The sequence below is a fragment of the Indicator indicator genome, chromosome 1 (genome assembly GCF_027791375.1).
Source record: "Indicator indicator isolate 239-I01 chromosome 1, UM_Iind_1.1, whole genome shotgun sequence".
NCBI lineage: Eukaryota > Metazoa > Chordata > Aves > Piciformes > Indicatoridae > Indicator > Indicator indicator.
In genome coordinates, this window is record NC_072010.1 from 119,502,712 (window position 1) to 119,522,090 (window position 19,379).

Consider the following 19,379-nt stretch of genomic DNA (forward strand, 5'->3'; position numbering starts at 1 on the left):
TTTTCCACAGGAAAAGAAATTGAGGAAGCATTAGCTGAAATAAAAGAATAAAAAAAAATAACTATGTGAAATTTATAATTAATGATTACAGGTGTACTTGCTTCTGGTTTTGGACAGAGGGGTAGACTGGAAGCTACATATATCAATCCTAATACTGTGTACTGCCCAAGATATTATTTTAGATAGCATTTCAAAAGGAATACAACAAGAGGAAAGTTAATTTAAAGTGAAATGCCATTACACACTATCAACTGGAAATGGAAAATGTCATGTCAGCATATTTCATCACAGTGATGTACCTGAGGGAAAATATTTACAGAATCACAGAATTAACCATGTTGGAAAAGACCTCAGAGATCATCAAGTCCAACCTATCACCCAACACCATCTAATCAACTAAACCATGGCACTAAGTGCCTCATCCAGTCTTATTTAAACCACTTCCAGGGATGGTGACTCCACCACCTCCCTGGGCAGCCCATTCCAATGGCCAATCACTCTTGCTGTGAAGAATTTCTTCCTAACATCCAGCCTAAACCTCCTATGGTGCAGCTTGAGACTGTGTCCTCTTGTTCTGTTGCTGGTTGCCTGGGAGAAGAGACCAACCCCCACCTGGCTACAACCTCCCTTCAGGTAGTTGTAGATAGCAATAAATTCTCCCCTGAGGCTCCTCTTCCCCAGGCTGAACACCCCCAGCTCCCTCAGCTGCTCCTCATAGTGCTTGTGCTCCAGACCCCTCACCAGCTTTGTTGCCTTTTAGATGTTGCTTACACAATCAAAAACCTACACACTAACTTCTGGATGTTTAAATGTCCCTGTGAGGCTTTCCCCACTTCCCCATATATCTCAATGATATACAGCACATATACTTGGTAAATGTATGTGTACACTCCACATAGGTATGTCAGGAGATAATGGCATCTGCAAATAGTCCTGTTTCCAATACCTACACACGTTTTTTTTTTTTTTTGCCAGGATGTCTATTAACATCTGTACACAGATTTTTCACAAAAGATGGCTCACATTTCCCTCTGTGGTCTCCCTTTCTTACTAACAAATATGTGATGACAGTACTTTTGTCTTCTTTAAGAAGTTTTGTTACCAAAGCTTGTTACATTTTTTATTATTATTATTTTTTTTAATGCTAGGGAAGTATCAGGGCAAGTTTAGAAGATTGTGAAAGTGTTAATACTTTCTGTATTGTGCTGTGCTTATCATGAAGAAGGTACAGATATCTTCCTTTTCTCACATTTGCCCCTGCTTTTTTCCAGCTTTCTCAGGGTCTTTTCATGAGGCAGACTCTATGTCATCCAATTATTTCCTGAGGAAAACTGGAGAGATAAGCCTTTGAAAACTGAGCCAGGACTCCAGATTTCTTTCTGTGTATTAAATCATTAAGACACAGAGAGATAGAGAAGCACAAAATTAACAGTGGGACAGAGAGAGTGGGAAATGAGGATCCCTGGAAGCAATACTATGAGATGAGACCTTCCAATATCAAGTAAATTTAGCTGGACAGAGAGGGAATTACTGGGTGTGTAATACTGATTAACTATGTTGGAGAGAGACTTTGCCAAGCAGCATGTTCTGGTCAGCCTCTTTATAAAGAATAGGAATGTAGGTAAAAGGTTAAATAAATTAAAAAAAAAAAAAAAAGTTCATCACTCCTCCTGTTAGCTAATCCTTGGGCATCAATCTGCATGAATCAGAGTAGCACAGTTCACTTCTGGGAGCAAGTCTGTCCCAGCTCCCATGACTGAGAGATTCCTCTCTTAGCCTGCTACAATGTTTGGAGGGATATTTATTGACATGAATGAGACTGTGCATAAACCTATCCAAGATTCTAAGTGGTTAGTATGAGTTTAAGCTTGTTCTACTGCAGAAGCATAGTATTTTTTTTTTTAAAATGACATATCCACTGAAACACTTTTGCTTCAGAAAAATATACCAGGACATATATTAAACTCCATCTGGGGAGGGGGGAATTATTTATTAAATTCGACTTCACATCATTTTTCCTTTCCTACTTAGGCACATGGATGATACCTTGAAACACCCCTCCCCCCTCCAAGAAAAAAAAAAGGCTTTAAACAATGGTTAGTACACAGAGCATCCTTAATTATATTTCTTCTCAGCATGAGATTTTGTATGTCACTTGAGCTCAGCAAGTCCTGACTCCCAACTTGGAAGAGCTCTGGAAGTGTTTCTCACTGCTGTGCACAATCCTCACAAAAGTGATGGAGCAAGCTACAAAGCAATACACAAATCATTAAGCACTCTGGTGGGGAGGCCTCACCATTTCAGGCTGCTCAGGAGATGACTATCAGTCAGTTTTGAGTACCACCAGCAAACCAGAAAACAGTTTTGAAAGAGGCTTGTATAAGGCAATAAAGGCACACATTGACTACTTCAAATAGACAAGAGGCTCTGGGGGAGCATTTCTGAGTGACCAGGGAAGAGTTTTACCAGTTTCTTCTGAAAGTCCTTGCTCTTTTTGCTTATGACTATCCTTTGCTTTATCACTTTGCATTTAGATGGATAATTCACAGCTCTTCCAAGCTATAGCTGTTTGTATTAAAACCTAAACTGTCTGTTTGAGACAACAGGCTTTGTGAGAAGCTCAGGGGGTTGTGGTAAAGCAGCTAAGGGAGGTACCCTGCTTTCCCTGCAACACAGAGCTCTGGGCAGTGTTTCAGGGGCTGCCCTGTGCCTATTTACTGGGGGATCTTCAACATGCAGCAGAAATCTAGATGCCTGGGTGGGTATCCACATGACTCCATCTGTATTCATTTTTGTTTCCAGTTGATATCTAGGATGTACTTGGATATGATGGAACAAAATATATTTTTCAGATGCCATGTTTTAATTAACAGGGAAAAGTGTGAAACTGAGCAAGTGCAGCCTGATGAGCAATCAAGTAAAGCATGGCTACCTGTGTGTGTGTGTGAGTTTCACACTCAGGAGGTCAGGGAAGCCAGAGACTTAGGCAGTCCTCCCTGCAGGGCAGAACAGTGCTCAGCAAGCTTTCCAGGGGACCACAGCTGGGCTTGGACTCTCAGCATCCCTCCATTCTGGGGGTGCCCCTTGTCTCTGTAGCAGTGCAGCTGCAGGAGAACAACCTGGAGCCCCTAGAGCCAGGGATAAACCTGCCTCAAGCCTTTCCATGTGCTACCTAGGCCAAAAATTCCCATCTGTAATGCAGGAGGCAGCCTAGCTTTGCCCCCCATGGACACTTTGAATGGACACACTGTCCTTTCCATTGGCAGAAATCTCTGATGTGTTGCTAATGGCCAGTTTTGAGGGAAGCCCAGCAGGGACATCACCAAGTGAAAAAAGATTGGCACTGCACCACTTGGGATATTAAAAGTCAAAAAGCTCTCCCCAGTAAAAGGACAGAGCAATGCTTTAAGCCTTGACATCTTCTTCCTAATGCCATATACACTCTACCTGCTGTGGGAATGATGCTCACTCAGAGAGTATACTTGGGCTAGCAAAAAATCCTGAGAGCCTTAACATTATTTATGTCTGTTTTTTTCTCCAGGCATCTTTTTGGTCAGGGTTGTGATTTATGCTGGTTTTATCCCAGCTACACAGGAGATTCTTTGATGGATTACAATCTCAGCCAACTCTAACTCGAGGAGAAGAATGACAGGGAAGAGGCTTAAACCAGACTTTTCACTCTCCTGGAAAGGAACGGGCTGTCAGTATTTGGAGTTTTTTTAATGCTCTACCTCCCTCTGCTGTTATCAGCGAGAAGTTCCTCGACAATGGGAAATCAAGTACTCGCGGCTTCGATTTCCATGCTCTCTCTCCTGGCCATGATGGGAGACTCGGACAGTAAAACAGAGAGCTCCTTCATGATCGACTCCGACCCCAGCCGCTGTATGAGGCATCACTATGTCGACTCCATCAGCCACCCCCTCTACAAGTGTAGCTCGAAGGTAAGGATTTCCCTCAGCACCTCGCAGCAGAGTGCTGCATCAACAGAGTTGTTAAAATGAGCCATTTGGGGTGATTTTTTTTTTTTTTCCCCTGCTGTGCAAATTACATACTACCAAAATCTAGCTACAGAGATGTGCTGATGTAGAGACATCTGAGTGTGCACACCAGAAGTAGGAGTTGAGGGAAAGCTTCTTGACTCTCTTTTCACCTTCTCAAAAGGAGAAAACTACTACTAACATGCAGTAAATGGTGAGATTTAATAGAGCATGTTGGGATGTCAGCTGCTGGTGCCAAGCAGATGGGCTAGTTTGGAAGTTTAGATCATCCCAGCCACCCCCTCCTTCAAGTGCCTCTCTAATCAGGAGTATGTAGACTTAAAACTTTCAGGGTGAAGGACTGAGCTGAAGAATTAAACAGTGAAATGGTAATGAATCAAGAATGTGAAAAACATGGCTTATTTATTCCCCTGCTTTAATTTCAAGGCCTTTGTTTTCATGCAGAATGACAATTGGATATTTACTGTAGGGCTTAGGACCAGAAGGAAATACAAGATTATCTTTCATTTGGGATTTCAAGCCTGAAAAATTTTGTGTCAAAAAGGGTTTAGCAGCCTGTGCATGTAGCCTATAGTCATTTATTTCATTGTGTGGAGAAAAAAGAATGGGGAGAAACAATGGGAACATTCTTGCTGGTTCCTTTCATTTTGTCCTAATTTGTTCCATTTTAGTTAATCCAATGTGTATTCAGTTGTACAGTCTCTGCGTGTTCCATCCCTCTGTTCTGTGGAAAGTGGCTTTGCCTCACAGAATCCTAGAATTGCCTGGTTGGAAAAGACTTTAAGATCATAGAATCCTACCATAACTTCACATCTCCCTGTACACAACTGTTAGACCATGTCCCTGAGCTCCTCATCCAAACGTCTCTCAAACACCTCCAGGGATGGTGACTTCAGTGCCCTGTGCCCCTATTCACTTACAGTGAAGAAATGTTTCCTAATATCCAGTCTAAACCTTCCATGGCACAACCTGAGGTAATTTCCTGACACTTGTTACATGGGAGGAGATGCACCCACATCTCTGGATTAACAAAAGGGGACAACTGCCAGCACCATGCCAGCCCTGTGCTGGGTAAGAAAGCAATAGGAGGCAGATACATGATGGCAACCCCCAGCAGCAGTGATCCTAAGAGTATTTCTAAGGAGAGAGGATGCTTGCTGTTCAGACAGGTGCAGTGCTGACTATGGAGATTTCTAGAAACCTTTGTGCAGAATGAGCTGTACTTGCCTCCTGTGACCACCACAGGATGAGGTAGTACCACGGGTAGCAGAAGACTGTGAAATTTAAAATGAAGCACAAAGAGTCAATACAAAAATAAGACTTGCTCAGAGCTCTGCACTCTCCCTTTGCACCAGGATGGCTACTGCCCTTGTCATGCACCTTCAGTGGGGTTTGCCCTCTGCCTGCTCGCCGGAGAGGGGCTGGTGGCCTCAAAATTTGGCACAAGGAAAGTCCTACTCTGGGTAGCCTTACACCAATCTCAGGGCAGTGCTGACAGCCCAGCTTTATGTAACCACGCCTGATTCACAGCAGTAGGAGACCAGAGACTTTTGCCCTACTGCTTCTCAGTTCAAGCAGTAAAATCCTGCAGCACTTACAAGACGGGAGAAGATTTGGTTAGCTTTCAGACCAGAACAAACCAGGTGACCAGGAGCTGTGACTGGTCCTGGACTCTGTGGGTTTCTTACCTGATGGCTGGGATGTGCTGCTGGGTCTGACATACTCCTGCACACCCCAGTGAAGCCCTTTCACTGTGTGGTTGCCTTCCTTGCCCTGCCATTGCCATCATCATCCTCTTGTTTTTGATAAAACTCTGGCTGCCACAGACATCAGACAGAGGATTATTTTTTAATGAAGAAGGGGAAGGGAAGGGAAGGGAAGGGAAGGGAAGGGAAGGGAAGGGAAGGGAAGGGAAGGGAAGGGAAGGGAAGGGAAGGGAAGGGAAGGGAAGGGAAGGAAAGGGAAGGGAAGGAAAAAAGAAGGGAAGGGAAGGAAAAGGAAGGGAAGGGAAGGAATTCACAAGGAAGGAAGGAATTCATAAGGAAGGAACGAATTTGGAAGGAAACCCAGCAACTTGATTTCTTGTCATTCCTACTGACAGAGAAAAGCAGTCATGCCTTTAGGCACAGGACTGGTGGAAATGAGAACACAGAACACATTGTAATGAAAACCAGATTATTTCAAAACTGAGCTTGGAGAAAAAAAGCTGTTGAAACAAACATTTGTAACTCACTGAAAAAGTGTCAGTGACTTCTTTTAAATCAAGCCTTTAATGGAAATCATGTTTTCAAATATTATCACATCTCTTGGCTTCCCAAATTCCACAATGGTTTCAAGAACTATTTTTTAAACTATACTGTAAATTGTATGGACTTTCTCATGAAGTGTTAAATCAAGCTTTTTTTTTTTTTTTTTTTTTTTTTTTTTTTTTTTTTTTTTTTATTTAAGATCTCAGGAATCTGAATCATCCTGGTAGACATATGGCTTCTGTTCTGGATCTAGCATATAAACATAGAGCAATATTAGACTTGCTAATGAGAATTAGACATAGTGTCTGTTCCTATATATAATGTGATAGAATATAAACAAGTAAAAAATTAAAGAAGGCTCTGTGGGAGTAGCTGTGGGAATTATGGAACCTCATCTCCACCAAGTTCCCATTGTGAAGCTTGGGCTGTAATACTGATGTCAAGCAGAGACTTTGCCCTTTTTTGGCATGATATATTGGTTCTACCAAGCCACCCTTTTCCACTCCTTGTATTTTTCCCTTTTAGTGCAGCATAGAATTACAGAAGTTAAAAATGGCTTCAGGAATTGCAAGGCATATTATGTTTGCTGTCCATCTTGGTTAAAAAAAAGGATTATGTCTACTGTGCTCCTCTGTGGAGGTTGCCAATTGTACCCACGTGGGAAGTAGTTTTGTTGCGTTTGGAAACATCCTCCCAATGTAATTTAATCATTAAAATCCCTCTTGCTGTGACCTCAGGCAGATGTTGAAAAAAGTTTCAGAGCCTTCAGAAATATAGGCCATTATAGTTACAGAATGTACAAAAGAGACACAAAGGAAGGATGGAAAGAGGGTCCTGAAAATGTGTTTTCCTCTGACCTAAAGGAAGCGTTTCTATCAGCTCATGAGGTGTTGCTTTTCCAACCATATTGGATTCTGCCTGATCTCTGTCACAGAGATGCACTGATCGTCACCAATGTGCTGGATCACCTCATCATTGCAACCAGAGCCCCCTAAATTACAGTACTGGCTGTAATAAACTCTTCCTCCAGACATGCCAGAAGTGTGCTACCACTGACAGCCTTGCACTAAAGAGTCCATCCCAGAGCGACATGGACGAGATGAAGAAAGATTTAGAAAATGTTTAAAGACACTTATTCATGAGGTAGCTCATGGAAGCTCGTCAGTGTGCTGCCAGGTGCTGGGTGAATGTCTGTTCTAATGCATCTCAGGCCATCCACCTGAGGAGGAACTTCAAAATGAGGAGGAACCTCAGCACAAGGAGGAACTTCTTCACTGTGAGGGTCACGGAGCACTGGAACAGGTTCCCCAGAGGGGTTGTGGAGTCTCCTTCTCTGGAGACTTTCGAAACCTGTCTGGATGTGTTCCTGTGTGACCTGCCCTAGATTCTATGGTCCTGCTGTGGCAGAGGTCCCTTCCAACCCCTAACATCCTGTGATCTTCTGATCAACTTGCTGACAAAGAGTTTGGAAAAGCAGACTACAAAAACCATTAATAACCAATCAGTTCACATCCTTCTGAATATGGCTCAAGTGATCAGAGTCAAATATTGATTCAGACTCCAGTTGCTCTCTTTTATGGCCTTCCAGACAGCGATGAGACTTTCATTAAGAAAACCTACTCTGTAGCATACTGAGGCTCAGACCCTCACAGCATCTTAGAAGGAGAGGCTGGACACCATGCGAAGCTCAGAGAAAAGGCAGGATATACTTTATTGTGAGAGCACAGGGGTTTATATGTCTTTCAACTACAGCACAGTGCAAGCATGAGTCTAGTAGTACTTTTCCATTCTTAGCAAAACAAAACTTATCTGAACAGTAATTGGCTGAGCAATTCAAAACTGGCAAAAACTGAAGAAAACAGCAGATGTCTGGTACCTGTCTCCTCTCCGTCCTACTGCTTCTCAAGGCCTCTTTGTAATCAGGGTGTCTGCTTCTTTATCAGCACACACTGTGTTACAGGCTCAAAAGAGGGAGCTGGGGCTCTTCTGCTTGGAGAAGAGGAGACTAAGGGGTGACCTCATTCATGTTTATAAGTATGTAAAGGGTGAGTGTCAAGAGGATGGAGCCAGGCTCTGCTCAGTGATGCCCAATGACAGGACAAGGAGCAGTGGGTGGAAGGTGAGGCATAGGAAGTTCCATGGAAACAGGAGGAAGAATTATTTCACTGTGAGGGTGACAGAACACTGGAATAGGCTGCCCAGGGGTGTTGTGGAGTCTCCCTCTCTGGAGATATTCAAGACTTGCCTGGATGAGTTCCTGTGTGACCTGGTCTAGGTGATCCTGCTCTGGGTGGGGGGGTTGGACTGGATGATCTCTCAAGGTCCCTTCCAGCCCCTAACATTCTGTGATTCTGTGAAAAGTAAAAATAATTAACTCTTTCTCTTCTCCACCCCCCACACTATTCTCCCCTAGCTGTTCATACAGGTGAGACTCCTGTGGTCCTCACATTGCAGCACGTTGTGCTTCTGGGCCCAGCGTCGCTGGGTAGCTGGCACAACCCCACATGTGTGGGAGACAAAGGGAGCCAAGAGGCCTGTCAGGTTATAAAACACCCACACATTGTTACTATATATATCCCCCCACCGTGTTACTGTGCTATGCCATCATAGCATTACTAATTATTCAGGTGATAATCTCTGTTGCACGATAGCATAGGATTCAATAGGCAGCTGTTGAGATTGATTAGATGGCAAAGCCAAGCTTTTAAAGTGCATGCTATTTCCAGCTCATTTGCACACCTGCCAAAAGCCACCAGTGCTCTTCTGGATTTATGAGGAGCAGGAGGTTCAATTTTGCTGAGGATAGCCCAGAAGTTTAGAAAGCTATTAAAATGGGAAATCTGGAAATTTGTTATCCTGCCAGTTTGGCTTGACACCCATGGGGCTGTGGCATCTGCAAAAGTTTATGTTGCCATCCAAAATCAGGGCATAAAAACAACACTGCCATTTGACATAGTGTGAGTATTGACCATATTCTTATGAAAAAAAAAATAAGTTGCCAGTAAAATTTGAGATTGGAGTCTCCACAGATTAATGCCTGTTTTTAAAGACAAGACTTGCTAAGCAATTCTAAATGCAGTTGCACATTGGCTTTGCATTAGTGTGGTGGGGTAACTTGATGTTACTAATCAGAACAATGGCATTATTTAGACCTTATCATTATTTTCCTTTTCCATCCAATGGTAATTTATTTACATTCTACCACTTTTCTACTCAATCTGTGGAAAATTTTCCTAGGCATCAACCTAAAACTACCCACAATTAGAAAACTTGCTGGTCATGGGAAATGAATTGAGACATGGATACTGGCACATCAGATAATTCTACCCTAGTATTACACTGCTGCAACTCTTCTGTAGTCCTTAATTCTGTTCCTTGGGGGAGTTGTACTTTTTTTCCTGCCAGTAGTCCTTAATCCTGTTCCTTGGGGGGGTTGTATATTTTTTCCTGCCAGTTCTGAAAGTGTTTGCAGATAGAGGAGCAGATGTCTGCCACAAAAAATTCTTAAGGTAACAGTACCAGAAGTGACTGACTGTTCCAGCTCCAGAAGCATCAACCATTAGAAGTTCACCACTCATCAGCATGTGCTGTCATATTTGGGCTAAGATCACAGATCATAGCAATGATGGTTGGAAGGGATTGTGGAGGTCCTCTGAACTTTCCAAAAAAGCATCTTCTGGCCACTGCACATCCCCCTTTGCCACTCCTGAGGAGGGTTTGGGTCCATTGTCTTTGCAACCTTCAAGTGATTGCCAGCTGCCTCTCCACCCTCTTCTTCAGCCAAACACTTGCAAATAGCCTGTGACAGACAATGCACACAGTCTGGTGACCTGCTCAAACTTGGGGACCTAATAAGAGCTGTCAAGGGATCTAACAGTCTTAAATGTCCCAGTCTGCTGTCTTTTCATTGCAGTACAGGCAGGATTAGATACGTGTGTAACCCTTCACCAGCTCCCTGCCTGTCACCATGCAAAGGAGTTTTGTTTAATAAAGGGATAAAAGTGGGTCTTTATCTGCCAGTAACGAGGTGCTAGTAGTGTTCTCATATACACTACAGACACTGGTATGAAGGAGCTCGACATAGCTGATAGTCTAAAACCAGGGTGTAGCTGAAATGTCCTTCCCACCATATTAGTACTAAAGGCTGAAGTAAATTTACTCATCAATATGCACCATCACAGGAAGGGGACCACAAATTTATGCTACAAATCATGAAAGGTGGCAAATTTGTCAGAGAGCAACAAGCACCCATCTATTAGTTGAGCCAAGAAACAAGATGGTACCAACCCCAGATCATCAAGACACCTGTCTGCCTTGTGATCTGCTTGTGTTGACTGGAAGTGTAGTCAGTACTACACTAACACATTTCCAAGCACAACACTCAGCATGCAAGTACTCCTGGAAGAGTAATTTTCAATGGATGATCGATGCCTTTCCCATGGATGCAGATGGTGCTGGTATCTCCTACTCGATACCAAGAACATTCTCTCTCTCTCTTTCTCTCTCATGACTCTGACTAAAGAGAAAATTACACATCTGGCATACCTTCCTGCAAGACTTGGAGATTTGCAGCCTGTTATGCATGTGTAGTTGAAGAAACTCAAAAGAGTTTAATGTTGTAAAATGTTTGCTGTTATCCTTTAGATTGCAGAGATATATGCAGCATTAAAATTTAATTTTCTTCTCAGCTACAGGATAGACTTCTGACTGTTTCACTGCCTATTTTCTCACCTGTGTCACATTTTGACCTTGTTTGAATGATACAATAAGTTGAATTTTAGAATTTGTGTTGGTTAAGCAGAATTAGCTGATAGGAACTTAATAATTATTTCCCCACGCATATATACAACAGTTTGTTCAAACTTGTCCAACACTTACCTGTTAACAACAGCTGGGTTTAACCAATCATTTCCTGTGCTTTAGCACACCTTTTCCATGTTTTATACAGAGCCTAAGAGAATCTATCCAACTTTTCTGCTAAACAAGGGATTGCTGGGAAAGGTGACTCCCCATGGGCTTTCCTTCCTTAGTGGCTCCTGTTGTGCAAATTACCTTGTTCTGGTCACAGTTCAGATGGTGAGCTCAGGAGGAGAAGAACCATGGAGCCTGCATTGCCTTATTGGTGTTGGTACTTGGGACTCCAGGAGGAGCCTTGCTTTTTTAGGGTGTCAGGTAGCGATAGGACTAGGAGGAATGGAACAAAAATAGAAATGGGTAGATTCAGATTGGATGTTAGGAAGAAATTCTTCACCATGAGGGTGATGAGACACTGGAACAAGTTGCCCAGGGAGGTGGTGGAAGCCTCATGCCTGGAGGTTTTTAAGGCCAGGCTGGATGTGGCTCTGAGCAACCTGATCTAGTGTGAGGTGTACCCGCCCATGGCAGGAGGGTTGGAACTGGATGATACTTGGGGTCCCTTCCAGCCCTGACAATTCTATGATTCTCCTGCCCATGTTACTGCCTCCATTCTCCCAGAGACAGCTCAGGGGCATTGCGCTCTGTGGGGTTGGTAGGGAGGTGCAGTAAGCAAAGCAAAAGGCCGGAGAGCTTGTCAGAAGGTAGCCATCTGCTGGTGTTAGCTGTGCACTGGCAGCCCCAGGGGCACGTTCCCTAACCTGTCTCCTTTCCTCCGCAGATGGTGCTGCTGGCTCGCTGCGAAGGGCGCTGCAGCCAGACGTCACGCTCGGAGCCCATGGTGTCTTTCAGCACCGTCCTGAAGCAGCCTTTCCGCTCCACCTGCCACTGCTGCAGGCCCCAGACCTCCAAGCTGAAAGCCATGAGGTTGCGATGCTCGGGGGGCATGCGGCTCACGGCCACCTACCGCTACATCCTCTCCTGCCACTGTGAGGAGTGCAACTCCTAGGGGTGTATGTGCCACAGCAGAGAGGGGGTTGGGATGCTGCTGTCGAGGAAGGCTCCCAAGAAATAGTCCAAGGTGAGGCCGACGCTCCCAGCGTACGTTTGCAGCATGGACAGGACCAACTAGGCTGGATTGGATCTGAGAGCTAAAGTGTAAAATATCCCGGGGTCCTGGATGGTGCTGTTAGCAAAGTGTGGGCTGTGACAAAGGCGAAAGCACAAGGACTTGTTTTTAAGAAGCCTTTCTTTCTTGCTGAAAGGATATTTTTGTGAGTTTCTTCTTTTTCAGGCTCAACAATGACCTCAGAGAGGTGCTTTTACTTTAGGCCAAGGGCAGCAGGGGAAAAGAGAGGAAGGACAGCTGGATGACAGCTCTGCGCCCTGGAAGGTGGCGTTCAGACAGAGGATGGGCATCAGTTCCAACATACAACCTCTTAACCTACGAATTTATTCTCTGTCTCCTAGTAACATCGGCCTTCAGAACAAACTCTGTTGCTGGCAAGGGTTACTTGTTACTAACCTAGCAGCCAAGTGCTGGAAAACTTTAACGTTGGTTCATCAGAAATTACAAATAAATCATTGAAAAGTGAACTGGATACGAAATGTCACGCTGGGATTACCCAGCCCCAGCCAGCCAAAATGATTATTTGCAGTGTGTGGCATAAGAGTCCAGTGACTGTGTGACTCCTGAGAAGTGAAAGGTCGTGAGACTCATCCTTCCCTTCTAAAAGCCTCGAAATGTGACACATCTCCTCTGTCACAAAAGCCATTACTCAAATGCTAAAAACTAATCAAAGATTAAAATGAGACATACTAAATGGAGTCTTTTCTTAAGTTGGGTAAAATTGTCAATGTACAGAGCCAGACCCACTAAAATAATCACCAAACCTAGGACTTATTTTCATCTCTGGATTTTAGCTCATTGAGTGAGTACCTTCTTGCCTTCTAAAGACCAGCAATGCCAAAACTAGGGGGATTAAACTGACATGTCCATAGGAAGGTCAAGCCAGAGTCCCAGCATTATCCACTCAGCCACAAAGGCTGTGTGTCAATTTACCTAATGATCTGCTACGTGGGATCCCAGGTGACTCACCATTCAGCTTGACACTTGCTTGGAGAATAGCTTAGCTCTTGGCTGGTCCTTACACCATAAAAAGTGAGGCCCCAGGCTGCTTTCCCCTGTAGGACCACAGAAAGAAATTCCTTGAGGAGATGAATTGCAGTGACTGACTGGGTGAAAGGATCTCAAAAATAACAAATAAAGGTCTCAAAATAACAAAAGATCCCAACTTTCAGAATGGTATTTGGTATTTGCAGAGACACTCTGTCCCTCCTCCATTAACAGGAGGTTTTAGGAAGGTTCAGTAACAGCCTCTTGTGACTGCAAGAAGATAACATACTAGTTTTTATCTCATACTACAGTTCTTATCTCCTTATGGAAGTATATCTAGTCACTCAGCAATATGCCTGTGATGCTCACACAAACCTAGCCAAGCTATTTTTGGGACAGAAGTCATGAAGAAATTGGGAGCATCTTTGCTGTGTAAGGTGTGCTTTCTACCCCTCAGTAGCTCCCATGCACATAGTCCCACAGTCATTCTCTGGGACAGGCTGGAGCGGACCCCCGCAGAGAAATGTCTGGCAAGGTCCCATGGTAAGAAGGGGAAGTCCTATCCAAGTCCAGCATTTGGTCCATCTGTGCATCACCATCCAGTCTGTCTGCAGTCAATTGCAGCTTGAGAATGCACACTGATGTTGCAGAGGATCCCCAGGCTCTGCCAGGGAGGGCAGTCATCCTGCGTTCTGTACAGGAGCTACTGTAGCTGCTCAAGAAAAGCCAAATTCCTTTCCCACTGCCTCCTCATGACAAATACATATGGGATATGAAGCCAAGGCAGACATCAGACTGGTCTGGAATGCCAAATCCTGGGCCAGGTGGCAGTGAGTAGTGGAAAGTGACAGGTACACCAGTTAGAGAGAGTTCTGATACATGGGAAGGATGGTCTCTGATTTTGGGAGACAACTCAGAGATGGCCAGTTTTCAACAACACAGAGCTGTGGGCAAAGAAAAGGGCAAATGTAACTGTTAGAAATCTGAGGAGCTCAGATCAAAATGTCAAAACTAGGAGTGATGAGCCCCAGTGAACTCATTAGACACCATGTGTTGCTTCAGCACTGTCAGTCATTCTTTTCACATTGATGCATGGACTGAACATCAAAGGGCGAGCAAAGGGAGTGTGAGCTGGGCATTATCACCAGACTACTTTCCATGAAAGATCATATGTGCAACCCATTTCTACTCTCTTTCGACCTCCAGTGTCTAAAAATCCCAGTATCAAAAAAAGCACCACCCCCTACTGATAATTATATATAGAAGATTCCAGTCCTTATTGGAAAGATCAGCAGTACCTCTGATAACCAAATAACTACACTGCAAAATACATGTGACCTCTAAGGGTGGGTATAGAAACTGCTGCACACAAGCAATGGTTTGCAGTTACCTGAGGAACAGAGAATGTTTGAAGGGTAACTGTTACATCCAGCATCACCTCCCCCGTGGGTTGTCTTGCCATTGGCCTCTCTTGCCAGTGCAAAATGGGATGGCAGGAGGCTGTGACACAAAACTCAGGTAATGATTTGCTCTGCTCCTGCATGGCTACAAGTGGCTCTGCTGGCTGGACAGGATGTGGCTGAGCAGAGTAGCCTCAGCTGTGGTCCTATGATAAGGAGAGAGGAGGGGTTTGAGTAGACACCATGCCTTAGGAAAAAAGAGAATATCACAGTGAGAGGACAACCTGGCTGGTATTTATTCTCACATCCCCTCACTATCACAGGGCCAGAGCTATAACTGCTCAAATCAGTCTCACAAAAGCTATTCATGGTCCAACAAAAGTTCTCTTTTCCTTCTCACATCCCACATGCCTTCTACTTTTGCTCAATTCCTCTAACGAAATCATCGCTTTGAAACCACAAAGGCTGTTGCCAGCCATAAATGTTGAGGTGAATTCAACATTATTTATTTTAACTGTTGAGTTGAATAAATGCATGGAAGGACTATACGAGAAGCTATGAATGACAAGACAAAACATACTTGCAAACAGCTGGAACTGGATATGCAGCAATGAATCAACCTTCTCCTTTTGGCTTTGTCAGGCCCCAAAAACAGCTATAACCCCATATTATGATACTTTTAAATCAGTATTTTAGGCAAATAAGTACTGAATGAAGCACACAAATGTTACAATTCAGGTGTATTTCAGCAAAAGAAAATGAGGTTTCAGGTGAAAAAAAACAGAGTATGGCTCATGGTTAGAAAGAGTCTAAATGGTGGTTGGAGATGAAATGTCTTCCTTATCTTGACACTACTTTGGATGCTTAAGCTCTTTTTTCTTTTAAGCCACAGTATTGTGTAAGTGCATCTGAAATTGAACAACATAGAGGGCAATGCCTAGTTGCTGTATGTACCTCAACACACAAAAGATCAGAGTTCACTAACAAGAATAAGTAATTTGGTTTGGGCTGCACCAAGAATGCATTTTTCAAAATGTTTCCCACTCAGGAATGGTCTAGGAATAAAAAAAAAAAAAAGTATGAAAAGATAAAAGGACATTTAAAAGGACATCTATCATTTGTCTAAGTCAGAATTAATACTTCCATTAGATTCTAACCAACAGTAACTCCCACTAAATTGAAATAGTAAACCCAGTCAATCACATTCCCAAGCAATCTACATAGATTAAACAGGTATTTTTTCCTAGGAAGAATTAAAGAGCAAAACCTGAGTTGAAGCTGGTTTCATTTGGATGCACAATTGCTATTCCAAGATCTACATGAATATTAAGACTGCATTTCCATTCTTTTGAGGCTTTCCAGACACAAAAAATAATGGAGGTTAGCACTGGTGTTGTGCACTACAGATAATAATTGTATAGAAAAAGAGGAATATTCTGGGGAGTAGCAATAACTTGTGTGCCAGGATTCTTCTACCCAACTCCCTACACTAAACCCTAGAGACTTTGTCTTGCTAGGTCTAGTTCTGCCTCCAAAATGATTGATCTTCCAGAGGAGGGGGGGCAGATGCCTCTCCCCTGAAAGCATCAATCCCCAGCTCTATTGCAGACTGGGACCAACCTCCCTGTTTGAGCAGAGGAAGGCCTGTAATTTCTCCACTGACTTGGGGAAAAGTGAGGTGGTAAAGCCACTAAAGCAGTTGTTAATAAATGCAGTGAAGTCTGAGTTAGCTAAGCATACTTTCAGCACTGACAGAAAAACTGGGTTCCTCTTCAGTCCTGAGTTTTCTCCATGCCAAATAATTTTACACAGATGCAATTTCCCAGGTAGTCCCTGAAGGAAAGACAGAGATAACCTCTGATGGTCAGAGGGAATTCTATCTGAATGCCTGAGTTTGAAAATGACTCAGGTAGGTGTATTAGGGATCAAATTTGCAGAATTCACACAAATGTTTTTTGAGAATACATTGAAAGCATTTCAAGTAAATGACATGTTTACTGTCTGCTTGGCTCTTTGAAAGTGACATAAATATGCTTTTGCAGAAGTCACAGGGCACCACAGGATGTTAGAGATTGGAAGGGACCTCTGAAGATCTTCATGTCCACCCCCTCTGCCAGAGCAGGACCATAGAATGAAGTCCAGGTCATGCATCCAGATGAGTCTCAAAAGTCTCCAGTCTCCAGAGAAGGAGACTCCACAACCTCTATGTGCAGCCTGTCCCAGTGCTCCATCACCCTTACAGTGAAGAAGTTCTTCCTCACGTTGAGGTGGAACTTCCTGTGCTGGAGTTTATATCCATTGCCCCTTGTCCTATCACAGAGCACAAGTGAGAAGAGGCTGTCCCTTCCTTCCTGACACCCAGCACTCACATATTTATACACAGTTATTAGATGCCCTCTCAGTCTTCTCTTCTGAAGACTAAAAAGCCTCAGGTCTCTCAGCCTCTCTTCATAAGGCAGTGCTCCAGTCCCTTAATCATCCTTGTAGCCCTCCATTGGACTCTCTCCAGCAGATCCCTGTCCCTCTTGAACTGGGGAGCCCAGAACTGGATGCAATATTCCAGGTGGGGCTTCAGCAGGGCAGAGTAGAGGGGAAAGTATGTCTTCTGGACATACTCTTCTTAATGCATCCCAGGATCCCATTGGCCTTTTTGGCCACCAGGGCATATTGCTGTCCCATGGATAACATGTTGTCCACCAGGACTCCCAGGTCCTTCTCCACAGGGCTGCTCTCTAGCAGATCACCTCCTAACCTGTACTGGTGCAGTTTATTGTTCCTTCCCAGATGCAGGACTCTGCATTTACCCTTGTTGAACCTCATTAGGTTCCTCTTTGCCCAGCTCTCAGTCTGTCCCAGTCTTGCTGAATGGCCGCATAGCCTTCAGGTGTATCAGCCAAGCCTCCCAGTTTCATATCAAACATCACAAATCAGCCCCATAGCCTTAGTAAGGAGCAGTTTGGTACTGTTAGAAGTAATAACTTGACTTTTTTTATAGTCCTGTGTCTCTGTATATGTATGTGTACACACATGTACAAAACCAGGCTCTATTTTATAGACATTTCTCTTTAGCCTCACAGCCTTCTACCACTTCCTGAGAGCCTGGTAGCTGGAGAGGAGCAAAGGCCTTTACAAGATCCTTTCCACCACTCTTAGAGAGCTGCTGTGTTTCAACACTGTTTGCAAGATGGACAAAATTTTGCAAGCAGGTGGCCTGAATTATTCATCATCCTCCTGAAGTGAAACATGACAGTAGGCATCCAAATCCACCTGCTCAAATGCAGCTCTCTGTGGTCACATCTGGGGTCACTTTTTGAAGCCAAAGAAATGTTTCATCCATAAGGCTCTATAAAAGGGATCATGTTGATGCCATGTGAAGCTGCATGTATACATTTACTCTTTTCATCTATGTTTATCTTTTAAATTGCAGGGCTTCCCAACACTTGCTTTGATCTGTTCAGAGTATTGACAAAGAGACTATAGGCACTCCAACAAAACCTTTCTACAGTGATTAGAAACTCTGCCATTCCTCATCTCTGGAATTAGATTTTAAAATGTAGTTCTTTTCCTACTGTAACTGTGGGGGAAAATGCATCACAAGATGAAATGCTTGAGGGAACTAAGACACCACATTTTACACTTTGATGAAATGACAGTAAGGGATTTTCTTTAGCTAAAGAGATCCCATAATTAATATTTAATTGAATAAACACTGAATTAATTCCAAGTGGGGTTTTTCAAAGGTGCTCAGTATTAATTTAACTCCACTTCCATTCACACAGGAGACCTATCAGTAGCTTTGCTGAGAAGTTACCAGTGTCAGCTGGCCAGCACCACAAAGCACCTGGCCTGAGGGTTATGGGGTAGACAAGAGGGAAAAAAGTTGGAAGGATCCATTTTGGTGATGCAGTTGCTCAGGATACAAGCAGTGCTCAGCATCAGATGCTCACAGGTCAGCTGCCACTACTGAAGAAAATTCAGAGATATGCTCATTAAAGTTTCCATTATCCCTTTTGTTTGTCATGCTCCTTCTCACCTACCCTGTACCTCCAACAAGTGGAAACAATTACGCAACTGGGATCCCACTGCTAACGTCAGGCACATCACCATGTTGTCACATATAGACCTTGTCCAACCATTCCCAGTAGAGGGGAATGGGATGCTGGAAGAAACCTGTCACCTGCTGCAGCAAGACTGTATAGACTTAAAAACAATTCTAGTTTTATATTAGCAAGATAATGTTCAAATATTCCTACTCCAGGGACTGGACTTACTGCTGCCTGACATACTTCATTCCTTTTGAAGGGTGTCCCTATGCTGGGAGAACCTATTCCTCTACCTCCTAATTTCCCCCATGTTGTTTGTTTACATTTGCTACTGCCTTTAAGGCCTTGAGCAAAGAGGAGCAAATAGTCCACCTCTCTTCCTCTGTACTCTCCAACTTGGAAACAGCCTTTAAGGGGGAAATACCTGCATCCTCTTCCTCTGTAATTGAAGACTTCTCTCTTGCATCTTGTTTCAAAGATCAAATGATGTGCCAGTGCTGGTTTTTCATATGCAGGTAGTGTAAACTCCAGGCACTGGGGCTGTTTTGTGACCTGGTGTTAGAAACTTACTACTGACTTTGTGACTTTTTCCCCCCTTGAACTGTAATGTTAGGTACCTGTGTATGCTTATGCAGATGTGCACACACACACGGATCCAGGGGGAATGAGACTGTTTACTGTAGGATGAGTACTATCCATACTTCTATCCATTTATAAAT

General features: G+C 43.6%; 1 protein-coding gene across 1 annotated transcript; it reads left to right on the forward strand.

Moving 5' to 3' along the window:
* The first annotated feature begins 3,722 nt into the window (after positions 1-3,722).
* On the forward strand, positions 3,723-12,110 carry NDP (norrin cystine knot growth factor NDP). The gene is made up of 2 exons (XM_054389802.1): positions 3,723-3,941; positions 11,883-12,110. The coding sequence occupies exons 1-2, from the start codon at positions 3,723-3,725 to the stop codon at positions 12,108-12,110; spliced, it is 447 nt and encodes a 148-aa protein (XP_054245777.1).
* The last annotated feature ends 7,269 nt before the right edge of the window (positions 12,111-19,379 follow it).

Excerpts from the sequence above, each read along its gene's own strand:
- NDP (XM_054389802.1), top strand. The coding sequence starts at position 3,723 with ATGCTCTACCTCCCTCTGCTGTTATCAGCGAGAAGTTCCTCGACAATG. Across the intron at positions 3,942-11,882 it reads TCTACAAGTGTAGCTCGAAG|ATGGTGCTGCTGGCTCGCTG; the intron begins GTAAGGATTTCC and ends TTTCCTCCGCAG.